Source organism: Periplaneta americana, chromosome 15, assembly GCF_040183065.1.
Source record: "Periplaneta americana isolate PAMFEO1 chromosome 15, P.americana_PAMFEO1_priV1, whole genome shotgun sequence".
NCBI classification, from domain to species: Eukaryota; Metazoa; Arthropoda; class Insecta; order Blattodea; family Blattidae; genus Periplaneta; species Periplaneta americana.
Window position 1 is genome coordinate 148759978 of NC_091131.1, and position 23376 is coordinate 148783353.

Below are 23376 nucleotides of genomic sequence, written 5' to 3' on the forward strand. Positions count from 1 at the left end.
CCTGATAGGTACGATTATGGACTCCTTCCATTGTTCTGGTACAATTTCCTTTTCCCAAATAGCAAGTACAAGCTTATAAATTTCGTTACATAATGCGCCTCCACCCTCTTGTATTAATTCTGCTGGAATTTTATCGATACCTGGCATCAGTTCTCAATGAGCAATCAGCCGAGCAAGACGTGATTGACCGCGAGCCCGCTAACGTAGCAAAGTTCAGTAGTAGACGGAAGCCGTTTTATAGTGAATAACAAGTGAGGTGAAGGATCTGTGGAGTATGGATACCTTAAGTCTAAAGGCGACCATCGTTAGCATTAACAGCAAACTGGAAGATCTTCAAAAGGAAAATAGTCTATTAAAAAAGAAGGTAAAATATTTAGAAGAAGAGAAAAGAAGGAACAATCTGATCTTCTTTGGTGTTGAAGAGCAAGTGCAAGAACAGTCTTGGGACACGTATGAAGTGATAGTGAACGTGTGTTGGGAGTGGTTAGGTATTGACATAGGAAATGGAGAAGTGAAAGAAGTGTATAGAATGGGTCATGGGGAAAATAGGCCCATCTTGGTCAAACTGGCAAACAGGATGATTAAAGAGAAGATCATGTATAGTAAGAAATCATTGAAAGACTCGAGCATTAGTATAGATGAAGATTTTGAATACGAGATGAGGTGTAGAAGGAGTGTCTTAGTGCCATTTATGAAAGCAGCTAGACAAAATGGACATTACGCTAAATTAATCAAGGATAAATTGAAAATTAATGGAGAGTTATTCGATGTCGAATTTTGTTTAGAAAACTTAAATGCACCGTCAAATGAAGAGAACATTGATGAAAGAAAAAGATTAGAGATAAAGGAGAAAGTAAGAGAAATTGTAAATAATAGCGGAATGAATAGAAAAGGTAAAGTTGCGGAAGGCAAGAGGGCAGCGACACAGGAGATTGCGATAGAAGGATGTCGGAGAAAATCAGCATTATCATCAGATTCCATTCAGGCGATGAACTCAAAGGCAGCGGCTGCATCATCAAGTAGACGAGCAGGAATGACGTCAGCCCAAGGCCAAGTCGGCAAAACTAGCAAAGCATCAAACAGCAACAGAGTTGGAGACCTTGGAGTTAGAAGGCAGAAGGGGGAGAGAAGAATGCTGAACCATCGAAAGAAGAGAGTAGTGATCGAGGAAATGAAATAAGTGCGGGGAATAGAAGGGGAAATATTGAGAGTGCAAATCGTACTAGGAGTGCGAAACGAGGGGACAATAGAGAAGAAAAAACTGTTTATAATCTCAGAAAGTGGTGTATTAGTGGGTTCAAATAATAGCTGGTGTAAGTTATGTAATGGATAATTGAACTGCGACATTTTTTCAGGGTTATTGAATAATAGTTTTGTTCTAATACGGTTATAAATAAAGTGTAACAAATGTGCTAGGCTGCGAGCGCGAATGTGTAGTATAAGAAGTGCTTAGTCAGTGTATTTAATAATAGGGTGAATTTTTAGGGAAATAGTCAATGAGGGTTACGGTTCTATATTAAATACGTAAGGTTAAATGTATTATGTTATTTACAAGACGGCAGTATTTAGTTAGTTATGAGAAAAGGGGAATGAAGTTGAATGTAGGAACAGGACAAGAAATTAATATTAAGTGAAAGTGAAAGGAACATGGACAGGCTTCAAGGGTCACATCACGGCTTTGTTAAAATTGTAAATAGTGTGAGTAAGGAAATGCTGGCCCGAATACAGAAATGTGAAGGGCCAGCAGGACCGAGTATATTGAGAAATATACCATATACCATATTGATACCTGGAGACTTATAATTTTTCAGATTTTTTATCGAAATTTCGACTTCAGAAAGTGTGGGTTCGGGTATAAATGGCTCAGCAGTTTGTATTTCAATTTCGTCCTGATCATTTGTACTTTGCCTATGTATATTTCGTAGTTGCCCAAAATAGTTTTTCTATCTGTTCAGGATTGAATGAGAGTTTCATCCTTGATCACGTTTATCCTTGCCAGTACCAAATCTCAAAACCTTATTCCTTTGCTGTGGTCGTGCCAGAGAATCAGTCCCATTCCGAGGCTTATTTGAAGGTTTCGTAACAAGCTGCTTTTTACGGTGATGGGTTGTTAGCCCTTCGCCCAACCCCCCCGCTGGAGGACCACCCCTCATCGGCTGTCCGCTTATTCAATATATTCACAACTAACCTCCATATCTGGAGGCCGTCTCCTCGATCCGCAACCTGAGAATGCGCCATGCCAGTAGACCTACAATACTGCAAGAAACTTGGATGATCTAATCAGTGAATTACATGTAGATCCCTGGAATTGTTTCGAAAATTCTGAAAGACTTGTAAATGCCGCCTAAAAAATTTTCGGAATGCTTGGAATGTAATTTAACACAGCTAGTGATAACCAGCGTAGATGGAGTAGGGAAAGGGACACAAGTGTTGGGGATGTGAGTTTGATTATACTTCGGTTAATTGATTATATGTGCATATATTTTTTCTTTCCATGCTCTGGGGGACAGTGCCGAAAATGCAGTACACAGTGCAGCTTTCCACATTCGACCGTGGAAACACAAAATGTATGAACTTTTTTTTTTCCGGCAGCTTATAAGTCTGTTATATAACGAGGTCACTCAGCGTCGAATGAATTGGTGGAATGGAGATGATATTGTTATGCGACCGTCAACTTAGGTCGGATGACTTGCTGAACGGATGATTACTGCATTCGACTGCCGCTCACACTTAGGCTTATCAGGATTTCTGACATCACCATTACACATATAATGTAAAAGAAACTATTTTACTGAAAGAGCTGGGACTCTCAGGATATCATAGGAAAACTACATGATTACTGAACTCAGGTTCTAGACTGAATTAGTTATGAATGAAACTATGCTCGATTTATTAAATATATACAAATATACATAACAAGTTACTTACAATAGTATATCTCTTGTCTCTGCCGACGCCATTACGACTTGGTCCTCGATCCCTGCCCGACCGTGTCACCATCCGACTGTATCCTCTCACCATCACTTTTTATGTTCTCTTATCGGTCTCCCGAACGGGGTACCACCCACGCTATCGGACAGGTGAGATAGGCTTTAACCCCTTTTGATTATTCGTGCTTGAAGATGTCGTCTTAATCAAACCTCTGTTACAAATAATTCGATTGATTGCAATACAGTGATAAGTCGCTTTAATGAGATTACGCGTAAGAAAAGAAATCGAACAATGCGTGATTTAATTTAACCAATTAAAATGCATGCTTTGTTCCACTGGACCATTGCGAATAGTCCAGCAGTAATTCGTGGCGTAAGAATACATTTATCGTAGGCAGTGATTTACCGCTCGCGCGACAAAACTCTTTAACGCTGGCTAAGCATCTATTTACTTCACAAGCTGGAATTGTATTACATTTCTGCTAAAGACCATGTATTCCGCTGACACTGTTCCTGGACTGTTTCAGATTTGACACCCCACAGGAAATCATGCTACAGGGCGTTCTTATGCCCTGAGGCATAACAATGCCCAGGGGCGTATTTTGCGGGCTACCGGGGCTACCAGCGGTAGCCCAAGGAAATTACAAAAGAAAAAGTTTATAATATAACATAATGTAATAATTTTGTATTATTAGTTTTACCATAGTAATTAAAATTAAAGTAATTGTTAGATATATTTTGTGTAATAATAGGGTCAGCGGTAGCCCAAACCCTTTAACCAGTATACGCCACTGAATGCCCCTTCATTTCAAAAAGACGATGCCTCAATGGCACGTGCTTTTTCATTGAACTTGTTGTCTGGCCTAGTGATTGTGGATTAGATTCTGGAATACATTCACACACACAAGCAACAGAGAGAGTTTACAGAGAGTGTCATATATAGAGGCATAACGAGATATGATTACCTATCTATCGAATTAATATTGTATTTAGAATTAATATTATATATTATTAATCTGTATTATGTTCATGGAACAAGCTGAGTCTAGTTGTATCAATATCACGAGGAAATGAAGTCGCCCGCATGAGTAGTCTGTAGTGCACGTGTATAAACAATCTTAAATCACGCGCAGAGGGCCACAATAACATTAACTCTCTCATCACAAGTAAGATGGTCAGAATAAGCAGCACTCATGTGATAAACTTAAAAGATGTTATCCATACATGCCTACTATTGGCTATTCATGACCTCATGGTTAAAAATACATCTACCCCTAATTGGATGCTAATGACCTCATGGGGAGGTAATGACCATATGGTTCTGAATCTAACTGGCTGCCGATGACCTCATAGGGTGGAGTTTTTCATTTCCTCGGATAATATAAGCATGGAATTCATTACCAGAGGGGCCTTTTGCTACTGGGAGCTCTACAGTTGAGCTCAGTATTTGTATTTTGTATATATTATAATAAATATACTCAACAATTTCTTCGAGTCATCATTTCGGGACTTAGGTTCCGAACGAACCCTAACATTTACAGTTTATGTGACTACACCACATAAACCATCTTGGTGGCAGCGACGGTGTGATGATGATCGACATATTAACAACTAATTCATCGTAGAGGATATTCTTTTCAACACTTTGCTGTTTTCATCGATCCTGGTTGTTCCACGACGAAGAAGTTACAACAGCCCTAGCTGCGAGCCGGTTGTTCCTGCTTCAGCTCTTCCTCTTCGGGGTGCCCGTCACTCATCAAGGTTTCCGGCACTTCCAGCCGTTGGCGACCCGCGTAGCAGCCTCACTGGACGACTGCCCTGACAACCGAAGTCCGAGGATCCACGTTCGATGGGAGCGCGCCTTCGTTCAACAGTCACTAGTTACTGGGTGAGTTTTGTCTACTAGTTCCGAGGAACGTCGTCAATCCTTTATATATCTTCCTAAGATTATAGTATATTTCACAGAATACAAAGGGCCCGTTAGATCTACAACAATGGCAGAACCAAATAATTTGATACCTGAAAATGAAGAACGCATAGCACTTCTAGAAGAACAAATAGCAACTTTGTTAAGACAACATCAAGTAACAAATGAATTCTCTATTACTGCGGCAGCTAAATTATTTGAGAAAGGTTTCTCAGGCGAACCTTCTACCTTAATTGAATTTATTGACAATGTAGAGGCAGCAGAATCACTTGTTCATGTTGATCAAAAACCTATTTTAGTAAAATACATTTTGGCCAAAATCACTGGTAATGCTAAATGTACTTTGAACATTCGTCCATCCACTATAACGTCTTGGGCTGAAATAAAAGAGAAACTTGAAACTCATTTTTCTGTTCAAAGAACTTTTGCTTACTATACTACTCAATTGTGTCAAGTGAAACAAAAACCCAATGAAAGCATAACTCAATGGGGGGCTAGAGTGGAACAGTTGATTCAAGCCACAATTGATAGTACTGCCCGTTTTACAACAGAGTGGAGTAATGCAGAGAAACAAGGAGGACAGAATATTATTATTAAACTAGGTAGAAATGTATTCATAAATGGAATTTTGCATGATGCAGTAAGAGAAGCAGTTAAAATGGTATCAGAGAAAATGTCATTGAAAGAGGTAATAGATAGAGCAGTCATTGAGGATTGTGACCGTAGGTCTAACGTAAAAATACAGGATAAGGGCATGAATGCCGTACAGAAACGTTTCCCACAGAACGTTCAAGGAAATAGGATTAAAAGAGAAAATGTTCACATGGTGGACATAAAGGGGTGTTATAAATGCAATAAGATAGGACATTTCGCGAGGGAATGTTCTACACCAGTATGTGACTATTGCAAACGCATAGGGCACAATACAAGGGATTGTAGATCAAATAGGGGTGGTCTACGAGGAAACCGAGGATCTTCCAGGGGAAGTAACTCAAGTCAGGGAAACTAGATATCGACACACCTGAGCAGTCGAGGCTGTGTTGTTGTACTACGCAAGACTGTCAACAACAGCACGAATTTCTAATAAAGTTAGAAAATAAGGACATAAAGGGGATATGCACTGCATTAATTGATACAGGCTCTGGTCTTTCATTCATACTAGCTGACAAAGTACATTCACATATTTCAATTAACGTTGAACCCATGGAAGTGAAGGGGATTACGGGTAAAACTATGAATATAAAAGGATGGGTTGGTATGGAAATAGCGGGAGTTAAGACAAAATTATATGTTATACCAAAATTACCAAATTCAAACATTCATATGATATTAGGTAGAGATTGGATAAGGCAATCCAATAATGAAAGAATTCCACAAACATACCTAATACCTAAAATGAGTGAAACTATTATCGCATTTCCTACCCAAGAAATAGGAGACAGATATTGTCCTAAACAACAACTTAATGACAAAGTGTATGTCGTGGAAGGTATAGTATCTTGCACGGATAATACATTTATGGTCTCTGTAATTAACTTGTCAGAAAGTGAAGAAACCATAACGGAAGTCCCAGTATTAGAGAAATTATTGTGCAATACTCATCTTAAACCGCTATATGGAACCGACCGACTAAAACATTTACAGCAAACTATCAGACTAGCACACGTGAAAGAAGGGAAAGAGGAACTATTATCTTTATGTCAAGAATATAATGATATATTCAGATTGCCAGGAGATAGACTAACCGAAGTAAAAGGTTTGGCACATACTATTCCAACTCCTCATATTAATCCGCATAAACCTCTGACATTAAAGAATTATAGGTTACCAAAAGCCCACCAGGATGAAGTACAAAAACAAGTAGAAATTATGTTAGAACAGGACATAATCAAACCAAGTCAAAGTCCATGGAATTTTCCACTGTCAGTAGTACCGAAGAAAATAGATGTGTCGGGGAAAAGAAAATGGCGTATCTGTGTTGACTTTAGACAATTAAATAACGAGACGATAGGGGATAGTTTCCCACTGCCAAATATTCAAGATATTTTAGATAAATTAGGAAGGGCACGATACTTTTCTGCCTTAGACTGTGCCAGTGGATATTGGCAAATTCCTTTAGCAGAGGAAGATCAGTGCAAAACAGCATTTAGTACAACTAGCGGACACTTTGAATTTAAGAGAATGCCGTTTGGATTAAAATCGGCTCCAGCCACATTCCAACGCTTCATGAATACTATTCTCTCACACATGATAGGGACACGTTGTTTTGTTTATGTAGATGATTTAATAATAGCTGGAGAAACATTAGGGGAACATCATACACGATTGCAATCTGTGTTTGACCTATTCCGACAGTATCAAGTTCAGATAGAGCCAGACAAATGCGAATTTCTGAAAGAAGAATTAAAATATTTGGGACATATTATAACCAAGGAAGGGATTAGCCCTGATAATGATAAAGTAAAAGTAATTCAAGAATTCCCTACACCCAAGAATGCTAAAGATGTAAAGTCGTTTTTAGGACTAGCTGGATATTATCGAAAATTTATAGTGAATTTTAGTAACATTTCCAAATCTTTAAATGATCTGTTAAAGAAAGGTAAATCATGGCAATGGTCTGAAGAAGAAGAGAAGAGTTTTCAAAGACTGAAATGAGCACTATCGGAAGCTCCCGTTCTTCAATTTCCTGATTTTACAAAACCATTTGTATTAACTACGGATGCTAGTAACGTGGCAATAGGAGCTATCTTAAGTCAAGGAATAATTGGAAAAGATAAACCGATAGCTTATGCATCTAGGACCTTGAATGGAGCAGAATTAAATTATAGCACAACAGATAAAGAGTTATTAGCCATAATATGGGCTTGTAAACATTTTCGACCATATTTGTTAGGGACTAAATTTACATTAGTAACCGATCATCAGCCCTTAAAATGGATGATGAACATAAAAGATCCAGGTTCAAGAATATTACGATGGAGGCTTTTGTTAGAGGAATATGACTTTGAAGTCATTCACAAAGCAGGAAAGAGAAATGTGAATGCCGATTGTTTGAGTAGAATAACTTTCAATGTAGACGTAGAAAGGAAAACTTTGGAAATGGATGAGGACAGAAAATACAGAATAATGAAAGAACTTCACGAATGTCCTATTGGTGGTCATCAAGGAGTGCAAAGGACTTATGAACGAATTAAGTTATATTGTAGTTGGCCTGATATGTTAAAAGACATTACTAACTATATTAGAAACTGTAAAACATGTCAAGTAAATAAAACACAACAGGTTATTCCTAAGGCACCAATGCAAATAACAGACACTCCAGAAAACGTTTGGGATAAAATAGCACTAGATATTGTGGGTCCTTTAACACAATCACTGGACGGTAATAAATATATATTAACATGTCAGGACATGTTAAGTAAATATATTATAGCAGTACCTATGATAGACATGACAGTAGAATCTGTAACTCAAGCTTTTGTAAATAATATAATTTTACAATTTGGAATATGTCATGTAATTTTAACAGACCAAGGAAGCCAGTTCATGAGTAAGGTATTTCATGAAATATGTAAAATTCTTAAGATTGACAAAATTCATACCAGTGCATATCACCCTGAGTCAAATGGAAGTCTCGAAAGAGCTCACAAGGTGTTGGTCGAATATTTAAGATGTTATTGTACTAAGAAACAGGATGAATGGGACAAGTGGTTGCCATTCGTAGTATTTACTTACAAAACTACGCCCCATAGTAGTACGAAATATACCCCCTATGAAGTAATGTACGGAAGGATAGCAAATATCCCAGGGAAGTTACAGAAAAAGGCAGGGATTCTGTATAACTATGATGATTTTGTTGCAACGTTTAAACAGAGAATGAGAATAACATGGCAAGAAGCCAGAGAGTTATTAATCCAGAGTAAGGAACATAGAGTTCAAGAATTCAATGGGAAACAAAAGGAAATAAAGATAAAAGTAGGCATGAAGGTCTACGTTAGGAAAGAAAACAGGAAAAAATTGGATTCTTTGTGGGAGGGACCATACGAAGTAATGGGTTTACAAGGAGTAAACGTGGAACTGTGTAAAATAGGTGGAACAGGTCGTAAGAGGTCTATAGTGCATATTAACAGAGTAACAATATGTAAAGAATAAAACAATGTTGTTTTGTTTGTTGCAGAGCATCATGCGGATGACTCTCTATATAGCAATGATTCTAGGATACATAGGAGTAAGTGAAGGCATTAGAATACAGAATGACGAAATTTCAGGACAAACAGGTTTATATTTTAATCATGTAAATGATGTGTGGTTTACGCCATACTCTTGGGACGTAATCACGTACGTAGATTTAAAACCTGTGCAACATTTGTATGACACATTGCAAAAGGGCATTACAAGATTAGAACAAGAATGTAAAGCCATAAAGGATTTTACATGGTTTCATAAAACCGATTGTGAGCAAGGGTTGACTGACATAAGATCAAGAAAGTTTGGTGTCCAACAATTAAAAGTCACTCTAGATGAAATTATTGGTCCTAACCAGCAGAGACGCAAAAGATCAATGTTAGGCTTTGTAGGAGAAATATTTCGTATTTTATTTGGAACCGCAACAGAAGCTGAAATTGAAACCTCTAAAAGGAAAATGGATCAAATGCAGGCGGAACAATTAAAGTTTTTGCAATTAAGCGCAGATCAATTAACAATACTGAAGTCTAGTTTGATCAGTATCAACGAAACAGTCACGGAAGTAACGTTAAATGAAAAAGAAATAATAAAGAATTTTGAGACAGTTACTAATGCATGGGGAGAGAAATGGAAAGAAACGTTACATGAAAATGACGTGATAACCAAAATTAATTTGATAATTAAACATATAGAATTAGGATATCATGATTGCTTTGAGTATTACACATTGCTAATAACAATGGTAGTAAATGGAAGACAAGGAATCATTCAACCGCAGGTAATACCTTACGTAAAAATTAAGAATCTTTTGGCTAATGCAGTTCCCCCTGAATTGCAATTACCACCTTTTTCAAACGATCAGGTTGACCAAATTCTAACTGCAACAATTTTCAAATCTTCTACGTCGTTAGTTTATAGGGTAAAGGTACCACTTGTGCAAAGAGAAAAATTCAGTCTATATGATATGATTCCATTTCCAATAAAATTACCGAATAATAAAACTTCAAAATTTATTCAACCTCACACGGAATACATAGCTACAAACGCTATGAAGACAAAATATGCTTATCTAAATCAACGACAAATTGATCAATGTAAGAAGGCAGGACTAAAATATTTAGTATGCATTGAAAATATACCCATAAATTTATTCAATACACGAGACTGTATGACAGGGCTCATACATCCCTCAACTCAAGTTTATCCTGAAGAATGTATAAATCTAGAACAATACATGATGTTAAGCGAAACCATTTGGATTCCTTTGGCACCAAGTAATGAATGGTTGTATGTAACCTCACAAGTAGATGATATAACTTTTGTGTGTGACGATGAAGTGAAGGAAAAAGTGAAATTGTATAAGAGAGGTAAATTGGTACTTCCCATACAGTGTAAAGGAATAACGTCAGTTGGAATGATATTTCCAATAAAACATGAAGTAATGAACCACTCAACAACAGACATTATTCCTCTTGTACCAATGGATATAAATTGTTGTCTCATTAAAATGGAAGAAGAGGTTATTCCAAAAATAAAAATGTCACTTCCTTATCCAAATATCCTTTCATCAACCTCAGACTTTAAGTACATGGGAATAAGAATAGATGACATTCAACAACAAATTAAAAAGGAGGAAGATAAAATGGAATATCAATCATTCTGGTATTCATACTCTACTTGGTTTTACTGTAGTACTGTGTTTGGAATTAGTATTGCATTATGCTTGTGTTGTTGTTGTTGTTGTTCTAGTTGTCGTAAATGTGGGTTATGGTTATTCAGATATTGTAATTGGCAAGATGCAATTAGGGACTGTAAGAAAGGTTGTTCATCATGCTGCAGGCCTATTATAATTAAAAATCAACAGTATGGACAAAAGACTACTGTTTGTCAAAATGATTCATATACTAGTTCGGAAGATGAACATGAAAATATAAAATTAGAACTAATACCAAAATCAAAAAGACAAGATCCTCTAATAAAGCAACCAATTCGAAACGAAGAAGTATCAGAAATGTTAGAACAGATTAAAGCTCAATCATTAGAATCACTATCATCAAACACTCAGTCACGTAGGATGACAAAATCACTTCAAGATCCAATTCACTGGACAAAAAGAAAAGTTTAACTTCACAAAGATTGTAAAACTTTTAATAAGGAGGGGCGTGTCATATATAGAGGCATAACGAGATATGATTACCTATCTATCGAATTAATATTGTATTTAGAATTAATATTATATATTATTAATCTGTATTATGTTCATGGAACAAGCTGAGTCTAGTTGTATCAATATCACGAGGAAATGAAGTCGCCCGCATGAGTAGTCTGTAGTGCACGTGTATAAACAATCTTAAATCACGCGCAGAGGGCCACAATAACATTAACTCTCTCATCACAAGTAAGATGGTCAGAGTAAGCAGCACTCATGTGATAAACTTAAAAGATGTTATCCATACATGCCTACTATTGGCTATTCATGACCTCATGGTTAAAAATACATCTACCCCTAATTGGATGCTAATGACCTCATGGGGAGGTAATGACCATATGGTTCTGAATCTAACTGGCTGCCGATGACCTCATAGGGTGGAGTTTTTCATTTCCTCGGATAATATAAGCATGGAATTCATTACCAGAGGGGCCTTTTGCTACTGGGAGCTCTACAGTTGAGCTCAGTATTTGTATTTTGTATATATTATAATAAATATACTCAACAATTTCTTCGAGTCATCATTTCGGGACTTAGGTTCCGAACGAACCCTAACATTTACAGTTTATGTGACTACACCACAAGAGTTAATCTCGTGTCAGGGACTCTTTCTGCTCAGAAAGGCTTAAGGGGTATTTATTCCCTCGCCATTGGCTTTCACATGCACATCATGTATACTATGAATCTGGTGGTCGCTGAATTACATAGGCAGAGCGGAATCATTAATAACGTTCATTTAATGTATTCTAATTGGTTTTGGATTTTCCGTGTTAAACTTTGAGATACTGTATTCTATGATTTTGTGTTGGTTCGGTTCGTTGCATGGCGCCAGCTATAACACTTATCAACTCTAGGTACAATAATAGATTTTGGATACTTCTTTTTCGTTACAATAAAATTTTACAATATGGGATATTATTAAGATAACATTATTTCTCTCTCTCTCACACTCATTCACTTTTATTTTTTCTGGCCCCGATATATATTCTTTTCTTCACACACACACACATGCACGCACGCACGCACACACACACATTTTTTCAATGTAATTCACTCCATTCTTAAGCTAAAATGTTTATCCTAAAAGCATTCAAGTATTAACTCTGTTTTTTGTGTTGGATCCCTTTTCGTACATACAATATTCTCCTTCTGCTGACACATGCGGTTGAATCCCATGCTAGGCGCTGATAGTGTTCCAGCTGGCGAGTGACGTCACCTATCCTTCGTGGCTCCCGTTGCTTACGCTGCTGTTCATGTTACACCACCGGCATCCGGCAGTACGTCTTGCATTCTCGAAGCCTAGAGTACATACAGTACATAAGTTCGAGTAGCACAATGATTAAATTAAGATAATCATTTACTCAACCACGAAAGAGTTTTAGTTATGAATGTCTAACTTCAATTTTCACATCAACTGTCTTTTCTTTAAATCATCACTTGAGATACGTTTGGATTTGAATATTTACACATATATATTAACCTTCAAGACAATAATATCCTTATGTTAAATTGATCCTAAGCTTAGAAACATATTATGTCATCGTTCAAAATGTTTCGAAATCTATATACATATTACATAACAGTTAACTCGATGAACAGAATTATTTATGATGCAGTTATTTTAAGTTACAAAAGTAGAAGTAAATTTTACAAGTCCCATTTTGAACTTTGGCATCTCCAGGCGAGCTTCATGCCCAACTTAACATTATACAATATACTTAGGGTTTTTCTTGGAATGGACGATATCACATCGAAGGTCGTTCAGATCCGATGACACAGGCTTCCTCAGTTTACTCTGGCTAGAATTGCGGCTGAGTAGCTGAAAATATTGTTACATCCGGGGAACAGAGAGTATAATTCTCGTCCCCATATTTTATTAGATCACTTTTTTTTGCGACAACAATTAGATAATCTGTAATCCAATAGGTTAGTAAATATTTCTAGTTAGCAATCCGTAGCGAGGTGAAGTTGGTTGGCTCCTCTGTTCGGCTGTTTCATTACTCACACTGGGAGCATTAAATGAATTATGAGGAGAGTCGAACTCATGGTCTGGTTCAGCAGAATTGTGTGCCTGGGGAGGATCATCTGATCTCACTTTCCATGAGGCGAGAGGGATTTCGTCCTCGGACTCAAAATCTTCATCTCTTCCTACTCTTTCTCTTAATTCGCTTAGCGGTATCTCATTTTCCGATGCCCACGCGTTTTCTTTCGCCGTTCCTGACATTTCACTGATTATTCCTTCACCTTGGGGTTCTCTGTTCGATTCCATTCCCAGGAGTCCTTCATCATTCTCCCAATAGTGCGTATACATACTTTCTGTATTATTTTTTGGTAGGATGAATGTCGTCAACCTGACATCGGCACAACTTTAATCTATTTACACGAACTACTTGTGTTCTACCGTCTCCGTAGCGAATGCGGTAATTGACTTCATTTAGTATTTCTACTATCTCAACTGGGCTTGTCCATGGTTTAGCTAATTTCTTCGTTACTTCCTTTTTCAACACTGTGCTTTGTATGAATACTTTGTCTCCTAGCTCAGATGTTTGAAGTTTCACATTTCGCCTCGTGTTGTACTGTCTCGCTTGCGTTGTTTTACTTTGCTTTAACCGTTCTCTAACCACTTTGTAGGCTGTCTCTAGTTTCCTGGCTTGGCCAACTATAGGGTCGGATTCTATATTTTCTCTTGGAAATTTCGGATTCATATCAACTGGAAATGGCAGAGGCATTTCCTTGCCATACAAGAGAAAGAATGGGGAGTACCCGGTCACCGAGTGGGGTGTAATTCTGTACGCCTTCTGTACTATAGCTATCCACTTATTCCAATCTCTTTGGTCTTAACGCACAAAGTGAAACATCATTGCCGTGAACGTTTGATGACTGCGTTCAACTAGTCCATTCGCCATAGGATGATACGGATTTGTCTGTATTTTCTTTATATGTAGCAATTTGCAAACTTCCTTGAACAATGTAGATACAAAATTTCTGCCTTGATCAGTTAATACTTGTTTAGGGGTTCCATGACTAGCAACTATTTTTGTGACAAATTCCCTAGCTACAGTTTCCGCAGATTGGTCAGGTATCGGAATAGCTTCACTCCACTTCGTGAAGGCAACCATGAAAATCAATAGATAGACGTTTCCGGAAGTGGTCTTTGGAAATGGACCAAGGATGTTCATGCTAACTAATTCAAAGGTTTCACCACTTCACCGAACTCCTGAAGAGGGCTACAGGATGTTTTCCTGTTTTTCTTTCCCAACATGACATGCAATTTGCAACATAATTTTCCACGTCTGATCTCATATCTAGCCAACAGAAACTTCGACTTAATAAGTCATAGGTCCACCTTGACCTTGGTGTGCACCGATTGGTGAATCATGATATATTTTTAGTATAGTCAATCTCAATGGTATAGGTACTACCAAACAAGGTTCACGGTCATTTTGGATTCGAAACAAAATCCCATTGTCATCTAATTTAAACTGATTTGCGTCATTCAACCATTGTGCATATTGCGGTTCGGCAATTGTAGATTTCGAACGGATTGAGATTCCATCTTGTCGATTGTAACAAAGGGCACTTTATGAATTCTAGATAGAGCATCTGCGTTCTGATGTTTTTTTCCTGGTTTGTACTGAATCTGAAAATTAAATTCAGAGAATCTGAGCGTCCATCGGAGCAGTCTCGAACTCGGCTCCTTGAGACTCATTAGCCAACGAAGAGCTGCATGGTCGGTCACTGCGATGAACTTGTGACCGTATAGGTAACATCTAAAGTACTTTGTAGCTCATACAGGGACATCACTTTATTTTTACCAACATTTTTAACATTAACCTGGCTATACTCGGAAACACTGTTGCCCCCTTCCATTACAGGAGTTTGATGTTACTAGTGCAATATGTAAACAAATCATTTTACTAGGTATATGAGGAGAGAAAAGTAGTGTATCCATTTATGTTGTAGGGAAATACGATATATATTTCAGTTTGATCATCACTTTTACGGAATTTATTAAAATACAGTAGAGTAGTAACATTTTTTTTTTCAAAAACTCAACTTTTCAGGCGGCTATGTTCGTTATGTAATGTCTACTTTATTTAGCATACTAATTATTGGTGTTAAAATACAATATAGATAGTGCATTTAAATTGAGGGGGACATAAATAAAGGGCTGTAAGTGCACTTAAGTTACTTTTGAGAAAATGGGGTTTAAATATTTAAGCTTTTGTAAAATCGGTGAAATTTTTATTTAAATTTTAATGTGTGATGCGATTAAAATATCCCTTTGCCACTAAAATTTTAGATACTTTAGCTTACACTGGATGCACTTAACTCATGTTATTACAAATGTTCATTCATTCATTCATTCATTCATTCATTCATTCATTCATTCATTTATTTTATTCCATAGATCTTACATGAGCAATGAAGCTTTAAGATGTGGAACATGTCAACATTTTACAATATTACAATTACAATTTTTACAAATTTTTATAGTTTTACAATTTAGTAATTTTCTACAATTTTTACAATTTTGTACAATTTTTTTACATTTTTTTACATTTTGGCGAGATGTAGTGAGATGAGATGAGGTCCGAGGATTCGCCAAAATATTACCCGGCATTTGCCTTTTCGGTGGGGGAAACCTCGGAAAAACCCAACCAGGTAATCAAATCAAAGGGGGTAATCAAATCAAAGGGGTTGATGCCAAGGACTCGCCATAGACCATCCGGCTTCAGTCCCACGGCTGGGGAAAACCTCCGAAGAAACCAAAGTCCAAAGGGGGATCCAACCCAAGCCCGAACGCAGCTCCGGATCAGCAGCCCAGCGAGTCTGTCGACTGAGCAACATCGATGGCTCTACTAAAAGTATACAATACATAGCCAATCAGATTATTAAATTTACAAACGCAAACGATCATTCATAAGTTGAGCTATATTATAATACAAAACAATTTAATTAAATTTAAGGCATAAACAATTCAACCAGTTGTGATATACAGAAATTGATAATACATATCATGCAAACTACTTCAGATTACAAACACAAACAATTTATCAGTAGAGCTTTATAGATTACTATTCAATTTAAAGCATATACAATTCATCGGCCAAAACTATACAAATATATACAATACAAAGCAGCATACTTTCATTAAGCTATACAAATTTGTGCAATTAATATCAAGTAGATTAATTCAATTTATAATCATAAACAATTCATCAGTTGAGCTATACATATTACCATTCAATTTACAGTAGGTCTATATACAATTCATCAGTAGAGCTACACAGACTAGTAATCATTTTAAGAACATATACAATTCATCAGCCAAACTATACAAACATATACAATCAAATTAGTTCAATTTACAAACTTATTTTCGTTAAGCTATACAATTCATATGAAGTAGATTAATTCAATTTATAAGCTTAACCAATTCATCAGTTGACCTATACAGTATACTATTCAATTTACAGTACATACAATTCATCAGTTATGCTAAACAAAAAATACAATACATAGTAAACAGATTAAGTCAATATAAAAACATATTTTAGTTGAGCTATATACAATTGTACATGTCATTTAAGTAGAATAATTCAGTTCACAAGCATAAACAATTCATCAATTGTGTAGAAGGTATGAGTATGTAGAAATTTGGTTAATTCTTTTCTGAACCTTTTCTCGTTGTTCTTCAAATCTTTACGATAATTAGGCAGTGCATTGAAGACTGTTATACATGAATAGCGAACTCCTTTTTTAAAACAGCTTAGACTAACAGAGGGTAGATGAAGATCTGATTTATGTCTTGTATTAAAAGGATGAATGTCTTGATTAGTACTGAATTTATCTTGGTTCTTAATATACAGCATCATTAGGGAAAGAATGTATTCACAAGGTAAAGTCAAGATTTCTAAGTTTCGGAAAATATTTTTACATGAGGTCCTTTTATGCACACCGGCCATTATTCTTATAGCTTTCTTTTGTAAAACAAAAACGTGTTTAGCTTCAGACGAGTTACCCCAGAATATTAATCCATATTTCATTACAGAGTGAAAATATGCAAAGTATGACATTTTAAGTAAGTTTATATCACCAATAGTAGATAAGGATCTTAATGCATAACAGGCAGAGCTCAATTTACTAGTAATACATTCTATATGCGTTTTCCAGTTCAAGTGATTATCCAATTCTAATCCAAGAAACTTTGTGCTTGTAGATTCTTTGAGATGAGTTCCATTTAATCGAATACTGTAGGAAACCTGAGCACTATTGTGTGTACTAAATTTGACTGCACTGGTTTTATCAACATTAAGTGCTAGTTTATTTGCATGGAACCATTCATTCATTAGATTCAGCACTGTATTAGAAGTGTTTATAAAATGATCGTATTGTTTGCTTGAAATAATTACACTTGTATCATCTGCAAATAAAATTACATGGGATGAATTGTTTATGGTCAAGGCTAAATCATTAATATAAACTAGAAACAACAATGGACCTAAAATTGACCCCTGCAGAACACCATGTTTAATATTTCTAAATTCTGAATAAGTAACTTTATGGCTATTTGGTACATTTATTTCTACTTTTTGTTTTCTATTTGATAAGTACGATGTAAACCAACCCAACATCTCATCTTTAATGCCATAAAACTTCAATTTTTTTACTAATATACTATGGTCTACACAATCAAATGCTTTAGCAAAGTCACAAAAAATCCCACCTACATGTAGTTTCGAATTTAATGAATTTAGTATTTCATCCACCAAACTAAAAGCAGCATTCTCTGTCGATTTTTGTTTTCTAAATCCAAACTGTTCTAAAACTAATATATTGTTGGACTCCAGGTAATGATATAATCTATTATACATAACTTTCTCAAACACTTTTGAAAATGTTGTTAATAATGATATGGGTCTGTAATTAGCAATAGTACATTTATCTCCCTTTTTGTATATTGGTTTTACTATTGAATATTTGAGTCTTTCTGGAAAAATACCACATTGCATTGATAAATTGCATAGATAGCTTAACGGAGGGGATAATATTTCAGAACAAGCTTTCAGAACTTTACTTGGAATTTCATCATATCCGGAGGAATATTTTGTTTTTAGTTGTTTTATCACATGCATGATTTCTGCTGCGGTAGTGGGAATAAATTTGAGACCTAAAAACTCAGTGTTAAATGCATCAGTTAGGTAACCAAGTGCAGCATCTTCTGCACAATCTTGAATGTTTAAGTTCTGAATAATATTTATATAGAAGTCGTTAAAATGATTTGCAATTGATTTTGGGTTATCTATTTTACTATCATTGATTTTAATGCAAGTAATATTTTCACTCTTTGAATATACTCAATCAACTAGTTGAAGAATTAAATTTGAAAGATGCTTGGAAACTTCTCCATCCTACAACGGTGCAGTTTACATTTTTTCGGGGGGAGTCGGCATCTAGATTGGACCGAATCTATGTGGATAAGGACACCAGTAATGCCATTTACGATGCAACAGTCATGCCCATAGCATTTTCTGATCATGAATGTTTTACTATGACCCTCAGAATAAAAGAAAAGCTCGCTACCACAGGACGTAGTTATTGGAAACTGAATCCATCATTATATAGCAAAGAAGACGATCAAAATGATTTTAGCACTTATTTATCTGATCTAATCAACAAAAAGCGACCCTTACAGGCTAATTCACCTTTTAAGTATTGGATCAACACAGTCAAGCCGGCGATCCAATCATATTTTAAGCGCGTAGGGTCAATAAAATCACGTGAGCAACGCGCGACGCTTTCTTTTTATTATGAAGTACTAAATGAACTACATGACGAGATTCAGAAAGGAGAAAAGGTATACGAGGAAATGAATAAAATTAAACAAAAAATATTTCAATTCCATGAACATATAATGCAGGGCGTGATGATAAGGTGTAGACCCAAATCCAAAATGGACAAGGAGAAAGGAACATTGTTTCATGTAGTGAAAGAAAAGAAAAGAGGTTATCAAAAATACATTCATCATCTCCGGACCAATGACAATCAACAAATTTCGACAACTTCAGACTGTTTACATGAGGCCACGAGACATTTCCAAGAACTTTTTAATGAATATCCCATATCGAGTGAGATGTGTAATTCGTTATTACAAAATGTTAATCGACACATCAGCCTAGAAGATCAACAACTACTACAACAGCCGATTGATGAAGAGGAACTCCGACAAGCATTGTTAGGCACAAGAACAAACACATCCCCTGGAAATGACGGCATCACATATGATTTTTATAAAACATTTTGGGATATCTTAAAAAATCCCCTCTTGGCAGCCTTCAATGCCATTTTCACTACACAAGAAGAGCTTTATAACTTTGGAGAAGGCATAATCATTTTACTTCCCAAAACAAATCCTCGTACCATTGCCGATTACCGTCCCATTACCTTGCTTAATACAGATTACAAAATATTGATGAAAGTTTTGGCCAATAGACTTAAACCGTTACTCCCACATTTGATAGAAAAGGAACAAATATGCGGCGTACCCGGTAGAAATATTTTCTGGAATTTATCTGCTTTATGAAATATCGTTGAATACTTACAAGCGCATCCCACAGAACAAGCTGTGATACTATCCTTAGATTTTGAAAAAGCTTTCGATCGTGTTAATCACTCTTTCTTATTCATGGTCCTTGAAAAACTTAATGTGCCACACTTTATGATATCCGTTATCCGAAAGCTTTATGCTGTTGGTAGATCAAAAGTGCAACTAAATGGATACTTTATGTCAAGTTTCCCAATTAAGAGGGGAGTTCGACAAGGCTGTCCGCTTTCAATGCTATTATTTGCTCTGTCATTGGAACCATTTCTCCGCACGATACACAATCGTATGCTAGAGCTTCAACCTGAACGTCTCCATTTTACAGTCCGGGCTTATGCAGATGACGTGACAGTACTACTCCAGTACCCTGAAGACGAACAAATTGTGGTACACACGGTGAAGATGCACAACTTGGCTTCTGGAGCGAATTTGAATTACAAGAAATCATCTTTGTTGCCTTTGGGGGCTTGGCAGACTGAGTTCTCACCATCTCTGTTCACAGTGCGTGATGAAGTCCGAATTCTAGGAATATACTTCAAATCTACATTAGAGGGAATGCTTACCCGTAATTGGGAACAAATAGTTAACTCCGTACGTCATGTCATCAATAAACACAAGATTCGCAAACTCAACTTACTTCAGAAGATTTGGCATATCAACACTTTTTTCTTATCCAAAATTTGGTACGCAGCTTCAATATTGCCAATGCCTGCAAAGTTTTCACAACAAGTGGAAAAATCAGTTGGATTCTATATTTGGTCAGGTCATGTATATCGAATCAGTAGATCTCAACTTCGTAATAAAAAGGGTAAAGGCGGTCAAAACCTGGTTGATGTAGCAATCAAAGCCCAATCGCTTTTGATACGACGGATACTGCTGTCTATGGAAGGTAGTGGGGATGTCGTGGATATTCAGAGATGGAACAACCAACACGTAGATGGACCCAGCGTTTCAGGTGCGTATCGCTGTGTTTTCAAAGGTTTGAAAGAATTCCAACAAGCAGAACTGAAGCCAGACTCTCCGCGCACCTCTAAAATTATCTACAAAGTCTTACGGAGCCGTATGACTACGACGCCTTCTGTGCAAGAGAAATTCCCAAATCGTCCCTGGTCCCGCATCTGGAAAAATCTAAATTTTCTGCATGTGCCAACAGAATGGTCAGTAACATCCTACATGATGGTTAATGACGTCATCCCAACAGAATCCAAGAAACATAAACACAACATGGTAGATTCGCCAGCATGTGGAAAGTGTAATAGACTGGATACCATTCAACACAGACTAATAGGCTGTCAAGGTACTAGAACTATCTGGACGTGGCTAAAACATCAACTGTGTAAATTTGATATGTCGACTAACCCAAATGATGCTCTACGGAAAATACTCCATTTTGATTTTGGTTCAAGTGAAAACCTTGAAACTCAGTTGTGGCTTATTCATGGTGTAGTGCATTACGTCCTGTCTAGTGAACATCCTGAAATTCGTGAACTGAAACGTGTGCTGTATGATGAAAAACAATCTATGTTACTTGTAACTCCAGCTAAGACATGGTTCTTAAAACTGAAAGACATTGAACTTTCTTAAAAAAAAAAAAAATACAACAAATGTTTAGGTGATCTTATATATCATCGCATTCAATACTCTAACGACCACAGTCATTGATTTGTGTTTATAGCTCTCTTTCTCTAAGAATAAAACAAAACGCCTCAGACTTGTATGATGAAGCTGCTTACAGAAGAAGAAAAATCATGTAATGAAAAAAAAAAAAGTGTAAACACATTAATTGGAATTTTTGACAGCTGTTAAATTGTATTTGTTCTTTAATTTCTTTGTTTTTAAATAAAAGTATATGAAAAAAAAAAAAAAATTCGATTAGTTTCATTTTTAATAATATCCCAAATAGTTTTAATCTTATTATCTGAATTTTGTATTTTTTCATTCAGATACATTTTCTTTGTATCTTTTATAACTTTTGTCAAAGTTTTACAGTAATTCTTGTAGTAATTAAGAACATGAGGATCATCACTATTCCTACTCATTAAATATAGATTCCTTTTTCTAGCACATGATATTTTAATTCCCTGAGTTATCCACGTGTTTTTACTTTTACATTTTTTCACCACCTTGACTGGAAAACATTCATTGAAATAATTCGTAAATGTAGTGAAAAATGCATTAAATTTAGTATTAACATCAATGGTATCGGTACTATATACATTTTCCCAAGATTCATTTTGTAGACATGTATTTAAATGATGAAGAGATTCAGCATTTATAATCCTTTTTTTTATTTTTAGATTAACACTTTGGAATTTTTCACTCATATTGAAAACACTTAGAATTTGTGCATCGTGATCAGACAGGCCATTGACTAATGGTACTGTTGAATAGGAATTCAATCTACTTTTATCTATAAATATATTATCAATGGCAGTACTACTTCCAGCTTGTGTTCTGGTTGGAAAACTTACTGTGTGACTAAGATTATAAGTTTCAAGAAGTGAGTTTAATTTTCTTTTACGTGAGCTTTCTGATAGATAATCTATGTTTATGTCACCACAGATTACAAATTCGGTATGTGGTTTATAAAGTCTTTTCAATAATGAATCTAAGTTAGTTGTACATTTCTTATAATCTCCCATTGGCGCCCTATAAACACATAAGATAATTAAATTTGATATCTCATAACCAATTTGTATTCCACAGATTTCAATATCTTGTTCAAGGCAAAAATCAGATACATCAATTTTACTAAATAATAGATCCTCTCTGATAAAAATACAGGCACCCCCTTTTTGGAAGACATGTCTACAGAAATGAGAACCTAATACATATCCATGTAAAGACAGTTGTAGTATTTCCTGTTGCTTCATATGATGTTCAGTTATACATAATATCTGAGGTTTATGCTTTTGAGTTGCTAAAGAAGTGATCAATTCATCAGTTTTTTGTTTTAATCCCCTAATATTTTGATGAAAAATAGTGAAGTTACTGTGTTCATTACTAGAAACATCAGAGCATTTACAATTTAGTTGAACTTGTTTCAAACACCTTACTGGTGGGAGGTTTAATCTAAAAAAGGAGAAGCCCTAGCATTAACTAACACAGGAATATTACAACTCTGCTTTTTAACATGGCTGCCTCTGATGCTATTAGCAATAAGAACCGAAAGGTGCTCCTTGCCTCTACCATTCAGATGCAGGCCATGTGACGTATATTTATACCTTCTTATAGGGCTTACATCTATCAAACCAATGTGTGATGCCCCAGGCCTCATCAGAGCCCGCTCAAGCCGCATATTCACGCTCCGCACCCTCCTGTGAAGATACGGCTTGTCGTACCTGCTGAAAAGACCAAGAAACTCCACATTGGTATGGCTGCTCATCTCAATTATGTTGTTGACATCTTTCTCAATAGAATAGTTACAATCGTTATCAATACTATTACCTGGCCCACCCACTATAACTACATGATCCCTCTTAGAAAAATCTGAACTCAATTTCATCATATCCTCAACAAC

General features: G+C 36.1%; 1 protein-coding gene and 1 long non-coding RNA gene across 2 annotated transcripts; one reads left to right on the plus strand and one right to left on the minus strand.

Moving 5' to 3' along the window:
• Positions 1 to 220: 220 nt before the first annotated feature.
• On the plus strand, positions 221 to 23167 carry LOC138715442 (uncharacterized). The gene is made up of 2 exons (XM_069848347.1): positions 221 to 1313; positions 23091 to 23167. Exon 1 carries the CDS (start codon positions 275 to 277, stop codon positions 1178 to 1180), a length of 906 nt encoding a protein of 301 aa, XP_069704448.1. The 5' UTR covers positions 221 to 274; the 3' UTR covers positions 1181 to 1313; positions 23091 to 23167.
• Positions 2867 to 12626, minus strand: LOC138715441 (uncharacterized). The gene is made up of 2 exons (XR_011336340.1): positions 12389 to 12626; positions 2867 to 3069 (listed from the first exon to the last, which is right to left on the minus strand). It is a non-coding gene; the product is annotated as an uncharacterized lncRNA (long non-coding RNA).
• Positions 23168 to 23376: the final 209 nt, after the last annotated feature.